We start from the raw sequence: 17805 nt of genomic DNA on the forward strand, positions 1-17805 counted from the left end.
AAGCTGCCTGCCTTGTGCACCATGTGGACATTTGCACTAACAATGCAAAAAACAATGCCAGATGATACTGCTGGTATCAACCAAGACATTGACATCAAATTCACAGTCATCTTACTTCCCTTCGTCACAGCTACTCTCTAGTTTTTGAATGGGTGGAAGGATGGAAAGATGGAAGGAAGGAGGGAAAGAGGAAGAGGGAAGGAAGAAAGGAAGGAAAGAAAGAGGGAAGAAACTTGGTGTGGTAGCTCATGTTTATAATCCACCACTTAGGAAACTGAGGTAGAAGTCTTGCTTGAGTTTGAGGCCAGGCTATCTAAATACTACCTAGTGAGATCCTTCAGTTCAGCCTACTTGGGCTAGAGTGAGACCTTGCCTCAAAAAAAAAAAAAAAAAAAAAGATGAGGCTGGGGAGATAGATTGCTCAGTGACTTTGCTTGCAAAGCCTCCTGACGTGGGCTGTTCAATACCCCAGCTATCCACATAAGGCCACACAGGGTCATTTGTTTATGGCAGGAAAAGACCTTATCATACACACACAGACACACACACACACACACACACACACACACACACACACACAAAGTAAATAAATAAAATTAAAGGGAGAGAGCCAGTTTCACTAAAGAATACCTTGGGTTCAGAAGCCGGAATCACGGGGCTGTCTGGGTTACCAGCCCAGCTATCTGACCTTGAACTTTTAGTATCTGCCTCCTGAGTGCTGAGATTATAGGAATGGGTCACCATGCCCAACTTGGTTAATTTTTGAGTATAAATGGATCAGATACTAAAAATTTGAGAACTGCTGAAGAGACCATTCCAAGAGCCTATTCAGTGCTAAAAATGTGTCAGGTCTAATTACAATTTCAGCCTCTTGGGCAACAACATCTCCAGCATAGTTCTGACCTTGGACAAAAGACATCTCTGAATTCGCCCCAATTGTACTTCCTTCAGGCATATCTCCTGTCCTCTCACTCCGAGACTTGCTAAACAGACATAAGTCATATGGAATGGTTCCCTTCCTAAGGTTTCAGGCTCACACTACTGGTGTCTAAACAGACTGTGAGGGTTTTGAGAGCAGGAAGTCTGTTCTAAAGTAAACCAATGACTGCCCCACTGCCTACTATGTCTTCCCGGGGTGTAAATGGCCCTGATGCCCCCCAGGGAGATGAATGCAATCCACAGGGGAATGACATCCCCTCATCTGCCGGGAGGAGCCCCGACCTCCGCGGATGTCCACTCCCCACCAGCTACTGCAGGCTTCAAGCGGACATTCTGCACACAGCTCACACATACCACAGCCAGGAATCCTCTCACTAATTCCAAAGTCAAGGCCGACAGTGACAAGACAAGCCCAAAGCCACAGTCAGCTGCCAGGGAAGCGTTTTTTTTCCTCCTGTACCATCCAGGTGTCCAATGGGGGGGGGGGGGAGGAGGAAAAGATAATGGCAGCGTAAGGAGATGTTACTTGGGGCGGAGGGAGAACATGGGAGGCTTCCAAAGGGAGAAGGCATGTGCGACTCAGCGCTTTCAAGGAAGATGAAAGAGTAACCGAGGAAAGGAGGGGAGCATTGTTGACGTGTGGCACCCCCGCACCCCTACAAACCACACGGCGGTCAGGAGGGCTGGAGCAGGGGGTCATGCTTACCGACATGGCCAGGTGTAGTGGGGTGTTCCCGTGCTCACCGCGGGCGCCCGCGTTGGCCCCGTAGGTCAGCAACACCATGACACAGTCGTAACGGTTGCGCATCACTGCGACATGCAGGGCCGTGTTCCCCAAGGCGCTGGTACTGTCCACGTCACAGCCCCGCTTCAGCAGCATGCGGGCCATCTGAGGGGCAGAGCGGGCTGAGTGGGCACAGGCACCCAGAGATCAGCTGGGGCCCTTGGCATCCTGGCACTGCCACTCTTCTCTGAGTAGCCTCTGGGTCTCAACTCTAGAAAGCTTTGACAAAGGAGGAGTGCAGGGACAAGCTCTGGTTCTGGGGTGGCCCTAGCCCCTGACCCCCACACCATCTGCTCCCCAGGATCTAGGGGACACAACACACAAAACACGCTGATTTCTGAGGCTTCTGGCCCTTTCCTGAAGCTAATGGGGCCCTAGCCCTCCCTGTAAAGGCTTCTCTGGGCACTGCCCCATAGGTGCCCCACTCCCTGTGGCCACGCTGGGATGAGCAGGGCCTTTGCACTGTGCTCCTCAGAAGCTGTCAAGCTACAGGACTGGAGTAAGAATACTGAGCCAAGAGCCCTGCCACTCTCCCCATGCCCCACTGCCCTGATGTCCAAGCCTGTGAAGTCAGGGTACAATTCCCCACCTCACAGGTGTGCTGGCAATGACTAAGGGACACACGCACACAAAGGGGATGGGCACTGCGGTGCCCTGCAAAAGTGGGCAGCCTTTTTTCTGTGTGCTCCTGTACTGTAAGCACAGGCCGGGTCTTATCGGCATCTTGTGTGCTACCAAGCTGGGCTTCCCGGCAATGACAATGTAGAGGCCCCATCCTCCCAGGGGGACAGATCTCTGAGGAAGCGGCAGTCACGCCCTCTGTGGGGACAGCTGGACTCAGCAGCCATGTTGCCATTGTCACCATCTATGTGGGAGGTGCTTTACAATTTCTCACACACTGCCTTGCTGACTGTACAACCCCCACCCAAGATAGGCAGTGGGACTGCTGATTCTTAGACGATGAAACCCAGGTAGGAGGGCATGCTGCCACCAGCCAGTAAGTGGCAGAGCCATGCCAGGATTCAACTCTCTTCTTGGACATGTCTATCCATGTGCCCCAGGAGACCTGCCCCCAAGTGCCATCGTTAGTCCTCTAGGAGCTTCTTCCAGCACACTGAGGAAGGGGCAAAGGCTGCCCTGCCCCTCGTGCGCCACAGGCTGCCCACCTCGGCGTTCTTGGCCCAGTGCAGCGGGCTGGCACCGTAGCGCGGGTCTTTGCTGTGGATCTGGTTGCTGTCCATGCTGATGATCATCTCAGCACAGCTGCAGAGAGAGCGAGGGCACAGTGAGGGAGCCACGACTCGGGGCCACGCGTACTGATTAGAATTCTGCCTTCAAATCAAGTTGCAACCCAGTCAACCAGCTTGGTCTTGGCAATGATCTCCTGGAAGCTGTACCAAAAGCTCAGGGGAAAAGAGCAAAAATAAATAAAAGGAACAATGGTTAGAGAGATTGTTCAGTGGTTAAGGCACTTGCCGGCAAAGCCAAAGGACCTCGGTTCGGTTCCCCAAGACCTATATAAGCCAGATGTACAAGGTGGTACATGCGTCTGGGGTTTGTTTGCAGTGGCTACAAATCCTGGCATGCCCATTCTCTCTCTCTCTCTCTCTCTCTTTTTATCTGCCCCTGCTTCTCTCCAGTGCGTGTGCTCTCAAATAATTAAAATTTTTTTAAACAAATTTAAAAGGGCTGGAGAAATGGCTTAGTGGTTAAGGCACTTGCTTGCAAAGCCAAAGGACTCAGGTTCGATTCCCCAGGACCCGCATAAGCCAGATGCACAAGGTGGTGCATGTGTCTGGAGTTCCTTTGCAGTGGCTAGAGGCCCTGGCAGGCCTATTCTCTCTTCCTGCCTCTTTCTATCTCTCAAATAAGTAAAAAGTTAAAAATAATTAATTAGGGACTGGAGAGATGGCTTAGCAGTTAAGGCATTTGCCTGCAAAGCCATAGGACCCAGGTTCAATTCCCCAGGACTCACGTAAGCCAGATGCACAAGGAGGCACATGTGTATGAAGTTTGCAGTGGCTGGAGGCTCTGGCGCACCCATTCTCTCTTTCTCCCTCCCTATTTCTCTCAAATAAATTTTTAAAAAAATTTAAAAAAGAAGGACTTTCTCCTCTGCCGGAGGGAGGTTCATGGTCAGAGATATAGGCACACTAGAGAAACATTCTAACAGGTCTATTACAGGTGCAGTAGTTTGTGGACGGAACTTGACATCCGCCACAGCTGAACCTTTTAGTTTAAACGATCCCATTTGCTTATTTGGGTCTTCAGCATTTGGTGTGGTCTCCAGGAAAAATTGCCATGTGCTTTCTCAGTGCATCTGTGACACATCTTCCTTTTGTTTTTGGCTTTGTCTTTTGAGGTAGGATCTCGCTCTAGCCCAGGCTGACAGGCTGACTGGGAATTCACTAAGTAGTCTGGCCTTGAACTCACAACGATCCCTCTGCCTCTCAGTGCTGGGATTAAAGGCGTGCGCCACCATGCCCAGCCCTTGGCAGATTTTCTGATGTGTACCTGATAAGGCTCGGGGGCCCAGGGCCTCTGCTCTGAGACCCATAGGGGTACTTCTCCTTGAGGCTGAACCAAGGTTCTGAGGGAAATGGGGATGGGTGAGCTTACCCCTTCTGGGAGAACTTCATGGCTGTGTGGATGGGGAAGCCACGGGGCCCCATGATGTTGCAGCGGGCGTTACAGAGCAGCAGCACGCGCACCATCTCCTGTTTCCCCATCTGGCAGGCCAGGTGCAGCGGCGTCAGCCCCTGGTTGTTCACCTGATTCAGGCCAGCCGAGGCGTTCCTTCCTAGGAGCTGACAGCACAACACCAGCGTGGTCTGGAGCCCAGCCCAGGGAGCCCCGCAGCTCTACCTCTAGTGCCCCAGGGGCCTCCTTCTCTGCTATAAAACTGCTTCTTTGGGGAGGAAAAGAGGACAATGTCTGCAGCCCAGGATATGGGAGAATTCACAAGAATACATTCAGCCCTCAGTGCAGTCAGTCACAAGTCAGTGCTGGGTAAAGGACATCCACTGCATGCATGACCACTGGCCCTGGCTTTTCTTCAGGGGCTGGAGAGATGGCTCCATGGTAAAAGGCACTTGCTTGCAAAGCCTCCTGGTCTGGGTTCGATTCCCCAGTGCCCATGTAAAGCCAGATGCACAAAGTGGCGCATGCATCTGGAGTGTCTGCCGTTTGTTTGCAACGGATGCCCTGGCACATCCATATGTTCTCTCTCTCTCTCAAATAAAAACAATTTTTTAAAAGACTGTTTTGGCACTAGCCTAGGTGTGCCTTCCCTGCTAAGCAGATGGACATAGATCTACATTTCTAGAACAATCCTGATGCCACCACAGATCGGACATACCCTCAGAGAGACCTGCTCGTTCTAGACAATAAAAGAGTACCAGGCGTTTTGCCTTTCAATCTACTACATAAAGCAGTTCTTTTGGTTTATTTATTTTGCTTTTGGGTTTGTCTGAGGTAGGGTCTCACTCTAGCCCAGGCTAACCTAGAACTCTGTCTGTAGTCCCGGGCTGGCCTCAAACTCACACTATCCTACCTTTGTCTCCCCAGTACTGGGATGAAAGGCGTGCGCCACCACACCCAGCCATAAAGCACCTTTCTTAAAAAAATAAAATAAGGGCTGGAGAGATGGCTTAGCGGTTAAGCGCTTGCCTGTGAAGCCTAAGGACCCTGGTTCGAGGCTCGGTTCCCCAGGTCCCACGTTAGCCAGATGCACAAGGGGGCGCACACATCTGGAGTTCGTTTGCAGAGGCTGGAAGCCCTGGCACGCCCATTCTCTCTCTCTCCCTCTATCTGTCTTTCTCTCTGTGTCTGTCGCTCTCAAATAAATAAATAAATAATTAAAAAAAATAAAATAAAATAAGGCTCAACAAATGTTCAAAAAAAATTTTTTTTAATCTTCTGTCCTAGTAATCAAAAACTCAACAGGAGGAGCTGGGAATGGCCCAGTGGGTTAGTGCTTGCCTCAAATGCATGAGGCCTGAGAGCACCTGAGTCTGATTCCCCAGCACCCATGTAAAAAGCTGAGCACGGCCACATACATCGGTGACCTTAATGCGGCTCAGGTGGAGCTGTTACAGTCACTGAGGCTCACTAATGGGAAAGGGCAGCTCTGGGGCTGGAGAGGTGGCTCAGTGGTTAAGGCACTTGCCTGCAAAGCTTGAGGACCTGGGCTCCATTCCCCAGAAACCACTTAGAGCCAGATGCATGAAGTGGTGCACGCAGCTAGAGCTCATCTGCGGTGGCTAGGAGGCCCTGGCGTGTCCATTCACGCTCTCTCTGTGTCTCTCCCTCTTTTACTCTCTCAAATAAGTAAAACATTAAAATGTTAAAGATATATTTAAGGGCTAGAGGGATGGCTTGGTGGTTAAGGTGCTTGCATGTAAAACAAAAGGACCCAGGTTCAATTCCCCAGGACCCATGTAATCCAGATGCACAAGGTGGTGCATGCATCTGGAATTCATTTACAATGGCTGGAGGCCCTGGTGTGCCCATGCTCATTCTCTCTCTCTCTCTGCTTTTCTCTCTTAAATAAATAAATAAATAATAAAATACTATATTGAAAACAAAAACCAGGGTCTCACTATAGCCCAGGCTGACTTTGAACTCATTCTGTAGCCCAGGCTGGTTTCTAACTCATGGCGATCCTACTACTTCAGCTTCCAGAGTGCTAGGATTAAAGGTATGTGCCACAATACCGAGCTATCATTTATAATATATGTATATTTTAATATATTTTTAAAGGGCAGTTCTGTATTGAGAGAGACACCCCATCTTAAGGAAACACGTGGACAAGTGATAGAGGACAGTACCTGCTGTTCTCCTCTGGTCTCTCTGAGAACACATGCATCTGCACACGCATGCATATGCCACACACATTGTCACACACCATACTTTGCACAGGCGTGCGCACGCGCGCGCACACACACACACACACACACACACACACGTACACCAAAATAATACTTACAAGCATTAAAATCAAACAAGATCATACCTAACATTCTTGAGTATAACAATAAATATTCAAAATAAAATTACACATAAAAACTCCACAGGGAAAGGTGTGGTGGCACACTCCTTTAATCCCAGCACTCGGGAGGCAGAGGCAGCAGGATCACTGTGAGTTCAAGGCCACCCTGAGACTACATAGTGAACTCTAGGTCAGCCTGGACTAAAGCAAGACCCTATCTCAAAAAAACAAAAACAGAAAAGGGCTGGAGGGATGGCTTAGCAGTTAAGGCATTTGCCTGTGAAGCCAAAGGACTCAGGTTCGATTCCCCAGCACCCTGGTAAGTCAGATGCCGAAGGGGCATATGTATCTGGAGTTCATTTGCAGTGGCTACAGGCCCTGGTGTACCCATTCTCTCCGTCTGTCTCTCTTCTATCTCTCTGCTTACAAATAAATAAATAAAATTTTAAAACCCACAAAACTCCACAGGCTCTCCTCTAGAAGGGATGCCTACACAAGCCAGAGGCCATTTGGCTTGGTTTGGTTTGAGCTCCTGTAAACTGAGTCCCACTGCACTTCTAGGCAGGGCTGCCCAGGATGGGTTCACGCAGGCGTATGGGAAAAGTAGTGGACCACTGACAGACTGGAGCTGACTGGACATTCAGCTTGCTCGGGTGGAAGACAACCCTGGTCAAAGATGTGTCTCCACCTGAGTGTTAGGAGAAACTGAGGCAGGGTGTGCACCTGACACGAAGGAGCTCAGGTCTCAATGACCAATAATGGGACAATGAAAGTCCCAGGAGTGATACCCAAGCCCAGGGACGCAAGGAGAAACTGAGGCATAAGGTCGTGCTTGGGTTCCAGCCCCCTTGCCCCGCCCCCCCTCACCTGCAGCACCTGGGGGTTGTCCCCCTGCACGGCATAGTGGAAGGCGGTCTCTCCCTTGTTGTCGGTGACGTCCATCTGAACGTGGCAGTACTGTACCAGCTCCACCAGGACCTCACTGTCGCCCTTGCGGCAGGCCAGGTGCAGTGGGGTGCAACCCTCCTCATTCTCCCTGCTGTTGGCACAGCTGGTGGGGGGAATGGGACAAGGAGGTCATCAGGCAGGGACAAGGGGCAGGGGTGCTGAGAATCCCAGTGCAGAAGCAGGGATGTGGGTGAGGGGACTGGGATGTTTTGAGCAGCTGGGCTCCAGCACTCAGACCTCAACTCAGCCTGAGCCACCCACACCCGCGTCTGATAACTCAGACTTCATGCACCTGTATGAGAGAGGCGCCCAGGGCTATGTCAGCACAAGGTGGGCAACGGGAGACATGGAGAAGGTCTCACAACAGAAACCTCACTGCCCTCAGGCAGTGCATTTAATCTCGCTCTCTCAAAGACTCATCTACAGTACCCACTGTGGTACTGTCTCCAGGAAGGATCAGAACTGCTGGGAGATGTGAAACCATGGTCTCCAGGCTCCTGCGTGGGAACTGGAAAGCGCAGTGAAGTTTGGGGTTGGGGCTCCCAGAACTGAACACAGCCACAGTGGCCAGCACTGTGCCAGAGGCATTGGCTCATACAGTGTTGTCTGAATGGACGCACTGAAGAGGGCATTCCAGCTTCTGGAAGAATAACAAAGGCTGAAGAGAAACCAGGCTTGAACCTCTACCTTTCAGCTTTCTCCAGTTAAGTGGCCTTATCCTGGTCTCACAACCTCTCTTGGGCAAGAAAACCCCATGAAGGGGTTGAAAGGAGTCAGTGTTCCTAGTGCAGAAGAGCTCCTGTGGGCCAGGCGGCTGGGAGATGCCCACATCTCTCCTGATTTTCGTCACTGTCCTCCCGCGTGAACGCAGGGGTAATGCTGCTCATTTCTCCTTCACGTTATGGAAGGAGCCCAGGCAGAGCCAGGAGATCCCCTGCCCGATGCCTTGCCCACCTGATGATGCGGCTGCTGTGGAAGCACTCACGGATGCCCAACTCCACTGCCAGGTGAGCCACCGACCAGCTGGGGTGGTTGCGGATGAGGTCGCTCAGGCGCTGCAGCACCTCCGCGTGCAGGACCTGCGGGGAGCTCTCGTACAAAGGCGGCAGCAGGGAGGAATACTGCTGGAAGGTCACCAGGGCGTCGGCTTCTGACTCCAGCTGGAAGAGGCTGCAGCCAGAACAGAGGAGGAAGCCATGAGGTAAGCCATGAGCAAGGGGAGCAGGGCCACCCCTGTGCCAGCTGCATAGCTGAGTTAGAGGCGTTGGGTCCCCCAAATGGGCTACTGCCTGCCCCAAGATACAGCCCATTCCCTCCCTTCAACACACACCCTGAAAGGGTATTTAGTTTGGACCTGTGTTTTGAGTTTTACCCTCTAACTCTGTGGTGGTTTCATATCTTATTTCATGAAATTCATGTCCTATCCTCTTTCTAATTGGACTATCACATCCAAGAGGCCCAGCCTCAACCTCTGACCCTTTGAACATGGTCAAAAACAATAAATAAATGATTCCTAACCCACATGGCCAGCAATAGGATATTATGGTCAACTATCTAGGTGATGAATATTATACAGAAGAAACAGATAAATGGTAATCTGTTTATAATAAGTAAAAAAGCAGATACAAATAATGTATGATAAAATGTAATCTTAAGTGTGTATTAAAAGAGAGCTGGAGATATGGCTTAGGGCTTAAGGTACTTGCCTGTGAAGCCTAAGGACCAAGGTTCAACCCCCCAAAACCCATGTAAGACAGATGCACAGAGTGATGCATGCATCTGGAGTTCATTTGAAATGGCTAGAGGCCCTGGCATGCCAATTCTCTCTCTCTCTTTCTGTTTCTCTCTCTATTAAATAAATAAAAAGAAAATATTTTTAAAAGGCTGGAAAGAAATGTGTGGACTGCGCTGGCAAGACGTACACACCTGTGCAAAACTGGCACACAAGCTCTGGTAATAATAGCTGCTCTCTGGACATGAGACCTGCTTCATGGGAGGGAATTCATACCTGGTACTGGATATCAAGTCAGAAGCCTATGGCTAGGAAAGTCACAAAAAATAAAGAGACGCTCCCACTGTTCTTGGGCTAACAGGAGAGATTACGGCCATCAAAAAGTTTTCTTAGGCTGGGCGTGGTGGCGCATGCCTTTAATCCCAGCACTCAGGAGGCACAGGTAGGAGGATCAAGGTCAGCCTGGGCTAGAGTTAAACTCTACCTCAAAAAAAGAGAAAGTTTTGTAAATGTCTATGCTTATCCCTTTTGACCCATGCTGCTCTCTCACTCCTGGTTAGAGAATCTGCTTTTACAGAGGGCAGTGAACTCCAAGACTCACCATTATGACCACAAGCAAAAGCCATCAAACAAACGAAAGCAAGTGTGCAAGGAACCAGACACGAGAGTGTAAGCGAGCTGCTTAGCGCTGAGGGGTGGACCCAGAAGAGAACAGAAGTGGAGGACTTCCGCATTCATCTGTGGTAGAATAAGTTAAAAGGAACAGACGTCCACTGGGATAAAGAAGATGACAAGAGAACATTTCTTACTTTGGCTCAGGACCTTCCAGGACCACAGCCTAGGCAAAAAGCTGAGTCACACCTAGACAGGCCTCCCAAGGAGGGACACAGCTCAGTTCCAGACACTGGACAGAGGTCATCCAGATTCAAACTGTTCCCATGAACCTGGATAAGCAAACGTAAATCTACCTGAAAAAGGAACAGTAATGAGGCTTCAAGTTACTCCTACAAGCACATTCATAAATACGTATCTAACATGAGCAAAACCTACAAGAAGTGCGGAGGCAGTGACAGAAGCCCACAGAAACCACGACCAATGGAACAGATCTGTGAGGGAGGAAGACAGCAGCCACCCGACACAAGCCATGAGCTGCTCTAACAGGAGACCTGGAACCTTGTCGCTGGGACACAGTGGGTAACAGCACCTGCTATGCAAGCTCGGGAGCCTCACGGCCAGAGGCCACGGAATCCAACGCGCCAGAACACATAAGAAAAGCTGGGTGCAGCTTTTGATCCCAGCTCTAGGGAGGCAGAGGTGGGAGGACCACTGTGAGTTTGAGGCCAGCCTAGGGCCAGAGTGAGTTCTAGATCAGCCTTGGCTAGAGTGAGACCCTACCTTGGGGGAGGAGGGAAGCTGGGTGTGAACATGCACATTGGTAGCCAGAGTCTTCGAGGGGAGCAGATGAGGGCAGAATCACAGAATCACCAGGGTTCACTAACCAACAGAAGCTCTGAGCCGAGGAAAAGACCCTTCCTCAAGGAAAAAATGTGGATGAGTGATGAGAAGGGCATCCCAAGTTCTCCTCTGATCTCTACACATGCTCATGGGGTACACACCTGCATACTTCACACATCATACCACCACATATGTATCACACACACACACACACGAACTCTGACAAAGAATTTTTCTGTTTGTTTTTTCTACATAGTTAATTTCAGGTCAGCCTGGACCAGAGTGAGACCCTACCTCTAAAAACCAAAAAAAAAACACCAAAAAACAAAAAAACAGGCTGGGTGTGGTGACACATGCCTTTAATCCCAGTACTTAGGAGGCAGAGGTAGGAGAGTTACCATGAGTTCGAGGCCACCCGGAAACTACATAGTTAATTTCAGGTCAGCCTGGGCCAGAGTGAGACCCTGCCTCAAAAAACTAAACAAGCTGGGCGTGGTGGTGCACACCTTTAATTCCAGCACTCGGGAGGCAGAGGTAAGAGGATCACCATGAGTTCGAGGCCAGCCTGAGACCACATAGTAAATTCCAGGTCAACCTGAGTCAGAGTAAAACCCTACCTTGAAAAAAAAAATAAACAAATTAATTAACTAATAAAATAAAATAATATGGTAGTAAGTGGTATATATATTTAAAACAAAACAAAGAACCAGCCAAGCAACAAACAAGCAAAAAAAAAAAAAAAAAAAAAAAAAAGAATCCAGCAGAAATTAACAGAATTAAGAAAATACAATGGGAGTGGCATAAGCATCTGGAGTTTATCTGCAACAGCTATAGGTCCTGGCGTGCCCATACTTTCTCCCTGTGTCTCTCTCAAATAAATAAAAATATTTTGGGGTCTGGAGAGATTTCTCAGTGGTTAGGGCACTTGCCTGCAAAGCCTAACAACCTGGGTCCAATTCCCCAGTACCCACATAAAGCCAGTACACAAAGAAGCACATACATCTGGAATTTATTTACAGTGGCTAGAGGCCCTGGTGTGCCCACTTTCCTTCTCTCTCCCCCCCACTTCTGTTTCTGCTTGCAAATAAATAAATAAAAATACTTAAGCTGGGCATGGTGGCACATGCCTTTAATCCCAGTAATGGGAAAGCAGAGGCAGAGACCAGCCTGACACTATACAGTGAGTTCCAGATTAGCCTGGGCTAAAGTAAGACCCTACCTTGAAAAAAAAAAAGTTTTTAAATACAGTGGCCAAAATTAAGAACTCATAGCTAGATTAGAGAGTGTTGAAGAGAAAACTAGGGAATGGGAAGAAAAACAGGATAGAACAAACTGAATAAAGATATGGAAAGACAAAAGGAAAGGAAATATAGACAAGTAGACAAGAGACATAAACTATATCATGAAAAGGTTTAAAATACACACATGTGGAAAAGTCAGAGGTGGAATAGGAAAAAAAAAAAAGACAACCTGGGCGTGGTGGGGCACACCTTTAATCCCAGTACTCAGGAGGCAGAGGTAGGAGGTTCACCATGAGTTCAAGGCCACCCTGAGACGACATAGTGAATTCCAGGTCAGCCTGGGCTAGAGCAAGACCCTACCTCGAAAAACCAAAAAAAAAAAAAAGTTGGTGGAGAGGCCTGGAGAGATGGCTTAGCAGTTAGTTAAAGGTGTGTGGTGGTTTGATTCAGGAGTTGCACATAAATTCGGTGTTCTGTATGCTAGGTTCCAAGTGAATGGAGTTTAAGAATTCTCTGCTTGCAAATATTTTTTTTTTAAATAGCAAATCCAGACCAGGCACAGTAGTGCATTCCTTTAATCCCAGCATTTGGAAGGCAGAGGTAGGAAGATCACTGTGAGTTTAAGGCCAACCTGAGACTACACAGTTAATTCCAGGTCAGCCTGGGACAAAGTGAGACTCTACCTTGGGGGAAAAAAAAAGGCAAATCCAGGGTTAGGAAAATGCCTTAGTAGTTAAGATGTTTGCCTGAGAATCCTAAGGACCCCAGTTCAATTCCCCAGAACCCACATAAGCCAGATGCACAAGGGGTACATGCATCTGGAGTTCGTTTGCAGTGGCTAGAGACCCTGGTGTGCCCATTCTCTCTTTCTCTCTATCTGCCTCTTTTTATTTTTTCTCTCTCAAATAAATAAAATATTTAAAAAAATAAAAAGCAAATTCAGCCAGGCCTGGTGGCACATGCCTTTAATCCCAGCAGAGGTAGGACAATAAGCATGAGTTTGAAGCCACCCTGTGACTACAAAGTGAATTCCAGGTCAGCCTGGGCAAAACTCTACCTTGGGGGGCAAAAAAAAAAAAAGAAAAGAAAAAAGAAAAAGGAAACCCACGCTTGGTAACATGAGAGGTTTCCACAATTCTCTGGCCCTCCTTCCACAGTGGGAGCCTGCAGTGCTTCACATGAACCTGGCTCAGTCACTGCTCTCCTGACACAACGTGGCAAAATGGTGCTGTCCCCATTTCCAGACTGAAGGCTTCAAGGCTGGGAGATGCTCAGCGGGAACCAGCACCAGGACTTGAGTTTGGATCCCCAGCACCTATGTAAATTGTATGGAATGGTGCCTCGCCTACGATCCCAGGACTGGCCAGCCAGACTAGCGAACTCTGGCTTCCAATGCCATACCTTGCTTCAATAACTAAGGTAGACAGTGATCAAGGACATTTGGACGTCAGCCTCTATACTCATGTGCACATAAGAGCACAAATATGTGCTTATTCACATACAAGCATGTATACACACACCACACACACATGCAGTGACTGGAAGCCTCTTTGTCTTTCTCTGGGGACCCAGCCATCGCAGCGGGGGAAGCAGAAACAAGCTGTGAAGGCCTCTGGGCCCGGGGTGAAGCCTAGCCACAAGCAGCACTGACTGTCCAAGCGTGAGAGGTGCAGCCGGCCGTCAGCCTTGCCCAGCCACTGTCATACGGCACAGTAAGCCCTTACCAGTGAGCTCAGATTGCTGGGGTTTAGGCTAAAATAAATTAATTATTGTTTTAAGCCACTAAGTTTTGGAGTGGTTTGTTAGAAAGCAGTAAGTGGTAATGAGATGTATTAACATCATATAGCAATTAACAGATACGTGCGCTGCATTATAACTGCCAAAGAAAACAAAATGCAGGGAGCAAATGCTGAGCACAGCAGAGAAACAAAAGTTCTCTGCAAAGGACAAGCAACAGTGACAAATGGCTTCTCAAGGGGAAGCCTGAGACAATGAATTAACATCCCTAAGGAGATAAAAGAAAAGAAATCCCAGTATGAATCCTATGCTTGGCAAAAATAAAAACAAACAAATAAAAGACCCTTTAAGAATGAAGTTGCAAGAGCCAGGCCATACTGGTGCACACCTTTAATCCCAGCACTAGGGAGGCAGAGGTAGGAGGACTGCCTTGAGTTCAAGGCCATCCTAAAACTACATAGTGAATTCCAAGTCAGCCTGAGCTAGAGTGAGACCCTAGCTCAAAACCCACCCCCCCAAAAAAAGAATGAAGTTGCAGATTGGAGAGATAGCTTAGCAGTTAAGGCGCTTGCCTGAGAAGCCTAAGGACCCATGTTTGACTCTCCAGGTCCTATGTATGCCAGATGCACAAGGTGGCACACACGTCTGGAGTTTTATTACAGTGGCTGGTGGCCCTGGTACACCAATTCTCTCTCTCTCTCTCTCTCTCTCTCTCTCTCTGTTTCTCTCTCTCATTCTTGCTATCACTCTCTCACATAAAAGGCCAGTTTGGGCTGGAGAGATGGCTTAGCAGTTAAGTACTTGTCTATGAAGCCTAAGGACTCTGGTTAGAGGTTTGATTCCACAGGACCCACATTAGCCAGATGCACAAGGGGGCACATGCATTTGGAGTTCGTTCACAGTGGCTGGAGGCCCTGGAGCACCCATTCTCTCTCTGTGTCTGTCTGTCACTCCCAAATAAATAAATAAAAATAAAAGCCAGCCTGAGGTGGAGAGATGGCTTATTGGTCAAGGCGTTTGCCTGCAAAGCCAAAGGATCCCAGTTCGATTCTCCAGGACCCATGAAAGCCAGATGCACAAGGGAGCACATGAGTCTGGAGTTCATTTGTAGTGACTGGAAGCCCTGGTGCACCCATTCATTCTCTCTCTCTCTCTTTCTCTCAAATAAATAAATAAAACATGTATTTTTAAAAAAGGCCAGTCTATTGAGCTTGCCTCAAAAAAAAAAATAAAAAAGAATGAAGATGGGCTGGAGAGATGGCTTAGCAGTTAAGGCACCTGCCTACAAAGCCAAAGGACCCAAGTTCAATTCCCCAGGACCCATGTAAGCCAGATGCACAAGGTGTTGCATGTGTCTGGAGTTCATTTATAGCAGCTGGAGGCCCTGGTATGCCCATTCTATCTCTCAGTTTGTCTTAAATAAGTAAAAATGTTTTAAGAATAATTTAGAAAAAAAGAATGGGGCTGGAGAAATGGCTTAGCGGTTAAGCGCTTGCTTGTGAAGCCTAAGGACCCCGGTTCGAGGCTCAATTCCCCAGGACCCACGTAAGCCAGATGCACAAGGTGGCACATGCGTCTGGAGTTCATTTGCAGTGGCTGGAGGCCCTGGCGTCCCCATTTTCTCTCCCTCTCTCTCTCTCTCTCTCTCTCTTCCTTTCTCTGTCAGTCTCAAATAAATAAAAACAAAAATTTTAAAAAAGAAGAATGAAGCTGAAAGCCAGGGATGGAGGCACACACCTGTAACTCTGGCACAGGTGGTAGAGGTAGGAGGCCTCTGAGTCCAAGGCCAGCCTGGATGCAAAGTGGGGTTCTGTCAGGGGAGGGGAGACTAGGAGCACAGTTCAGTGGTAGAGCTTAGCATACATGAGGCCCTACATGCAATCCAAGAAAGAAAAGAAAGTATAAGAGGGGTGCCAGTGTGGTTAACAGGCAACAAAGGATTTAGTCCTCCCTCCTCCCTCCCCACTGCATGGAGGTCTGCCTAAGATAGAGGCTCAAATTTACTGCTACCAGTCTGAACCCTGAGGAAGGCTCTTTATAACTGGCAGGCCTTGATTCCTTGCACATAGAGGGGAGGCACCCCTAGGGTAGAAAGCTATGAGTAGGGTTCAGTGTCCTCCATGCAGCAGACACACTACTTGGCCAGGTTTCCCAACAGCTGTAAGTACGGCCTGCTGGCCCTGTTCATGGCCAGTCCTGACCACTCAGCCCCGGCCCTTGCCGTCCAGGTTGGGATTGGTCTCAGAGCTGCAATCAGAGTAAGCTATGGGTGTCTCTGTTTACTTGCGGATCCAGGTTCAAAATTCTCCCTGACTGGCCATGGTGGTGACCCTGAATCTGCCTCTCTTCTCCTGGTAGCTGGCTCCACCCCCAGCTTGAAACTTCCAGAGGCTCTTGTGACCACATGGCCTCGGTCAGACCCCAGATGCTCCCAGCAGCCTTCCTTCACACCAAGGCTGCAGATCTGGCCAGAAGGGTCTGCAACTTCAGGCTAAGGCTCCCTGCCCGGCAGAACAAATTCCTCCCCCCCTTCCCCTTCTCAAGTAGCTCAGGAGGCTTGCCCAGCCACCAGCATGGGATTGCTTCCTATGCGCCCACGGTTACCCGGATTCACCCTCTGCCAGAACTCAGCTCCTTGAAGGGTGTTACCAGGCCTATGTGAACACGGCCTTGACATTGGCCTGAATATTCCTTAAAGACAGAAACCATGCAGGGCACCTCCCAGGGCCAGCTGGGACCTGTCCAAGGTCTGGAGCCCCAGAGACACTGCAGGGCTTCAGGGCGTACTAGATGATGGCTGCTCTTCCCAGTCATCCCTGTCTCAGGGTTCTCCCTTGCTCTACTGGCCCCAAGGAGAATTTGCATGCCTGTGAAAGGACAGTGCTGGCCAGCCCACGCATGTCCCATGAACAAACCTTGACTCCCTATGAGAATGACTGTGCCTTTGAAGACCTCAGGCTTAGTTCACCCTGTGGGCCCTTCTCAGCCTTCCTTTCCTTTTTCCCCTCCTGCCTCCATCTACAGGGGTGGGAACTCAGGTAACAACCAACGGTTCCTTCCCAAGCCACTCCCTCCACTACCAGAGCCTTCTGATGGAGCCCCAAGAAGCTACATCCACACGGTCCCTTCAAGCTGAGGACTGAGAGGATCAAAGGACAGGAGCCTGCCCTAGCTGACCGTCACCCACCGGAAGCCACTCTGTGAGTTCCTAGGGCTGACCAGGATGCAGTCCCAGGTGCGCCCGGAAACGGCGTGGAAGAGGATCAGCTGCCCTTCCTCCTGAACGCGTTCACTCGAAGCATAGTCAGCCAGAGACACGTCCTTCACACGGAACGGGTTTGAGAACAAGGTGGTGACGTTACTGAGGGTGTTGACCAGGCGGCCGAAGAACTGCATTGTCCACGGAGCAGGAGGGAAGGCCCTACCACCTGACCCCTCGGTCTGGAAGAAAACGGGGTCTCTGGTCAGCTGGGGGTGGTCTTCTATGCCCACCCTCACCAGTGCAGCAGCACCCCCCACCAGAACTGTTCTGATTGTGAGCTAGCGGGGACCTGCAAGAGAGGGAGCGAGGGAGACAGCACTGAGAGGAAGGGCGCGAGGTCTGGGAGGAGGCATGAGCGCAGCGACAGTGATGGTCTGAATGTGCCAGGGAGAAGCCTGGAGGTGTTGAATGTGGTTTGATTTTCTTTTTTGTTTTTGTTTTGTTTGTCGAGGGAGGGTCTCTCTCTAGCCCAGGCTGACCTGCAATTCACTGTAGTCTTAGGGTGGCCTCAAACTCACAGTGATCCACCTACCTCTGCCTCCCAAGTGCTGAGATTACGGGTGTGCGCCACCACATCCGGCTGAGTATAGGTTTGTGATACTCTCTATCCACTGGATATCTTGGGATGAGTCCCTTGTAGATATACAGAACCAATTCCTGATCACTGACCTTGGGGCAAGCCCTAAGCTGAGGACTTTATATGAACACTGCAATTTT

General features: G+C 49.5%; 1 protein-coding gene across 6 annotated transcripts in view; it reads right to left on the reverse strand.

Annotated features, from left to right (window-relative positions):
- The window catches only part of Pla2g6 (phospholipase A2 group VI), a 50576-nt gene that overhangs the window by 21467 nt on the left and 11304 nt on the right, over positions 1 to 17805 (reverse strand). For 4 of the 6 annotated variants that reach the window (XM_045153401.1, XM_045153400.1, XM_004650303.2 and 1 more), the window contains exons 2-7: positions 17014 to 17267; positions 8616 to 8831; positions 7581 to 7764; positions 4343 to 4530; positions 2890 to 2986; positions 1646 to 1828 (exon numbers count right to left, since the gene is read on the reverse strand). In XM_045153401.1, coding sequence (XP_045009336.1) covers positions 1646 to 1828; positions 2890 to 2986; positions 4343 to 4530; positions 7581 to 7764; positions 8616 to 8831; positions 17014 to 17222 — 1077 coding nt within the window. In that variant the 5' untranslated portion in view covers positions 17223 to 17267. The remainder of the gene's footprint in view (positions 1 to 1645; positions 1829 to 2889; positions 2987 to 4342; positions 4531 to 7580; positions 7765 to 8615; positions 8832 to 17013; positions 17268 to 17805) is intronic. The other 2 variants (XM_045153402.1, XM_045153403.1) reach the window with 1 other exon arrangement.

The sequence above is a fragment of the Jaculus jaculus genome, chromosome 6, assembly GCF_020740685.1.
Source record: "Jaculus jaculus isolate mJacJac1 chromosome 6, mJacJac1.mat.Y.cur, whole genome shotgun sequence".
NCBI classification, from domain to species: Eukaryota; Metazoa; Chordata; class Mammalia; order Rodentia; family Dipodidae; genus Jaculus; species Jaculus jaculus.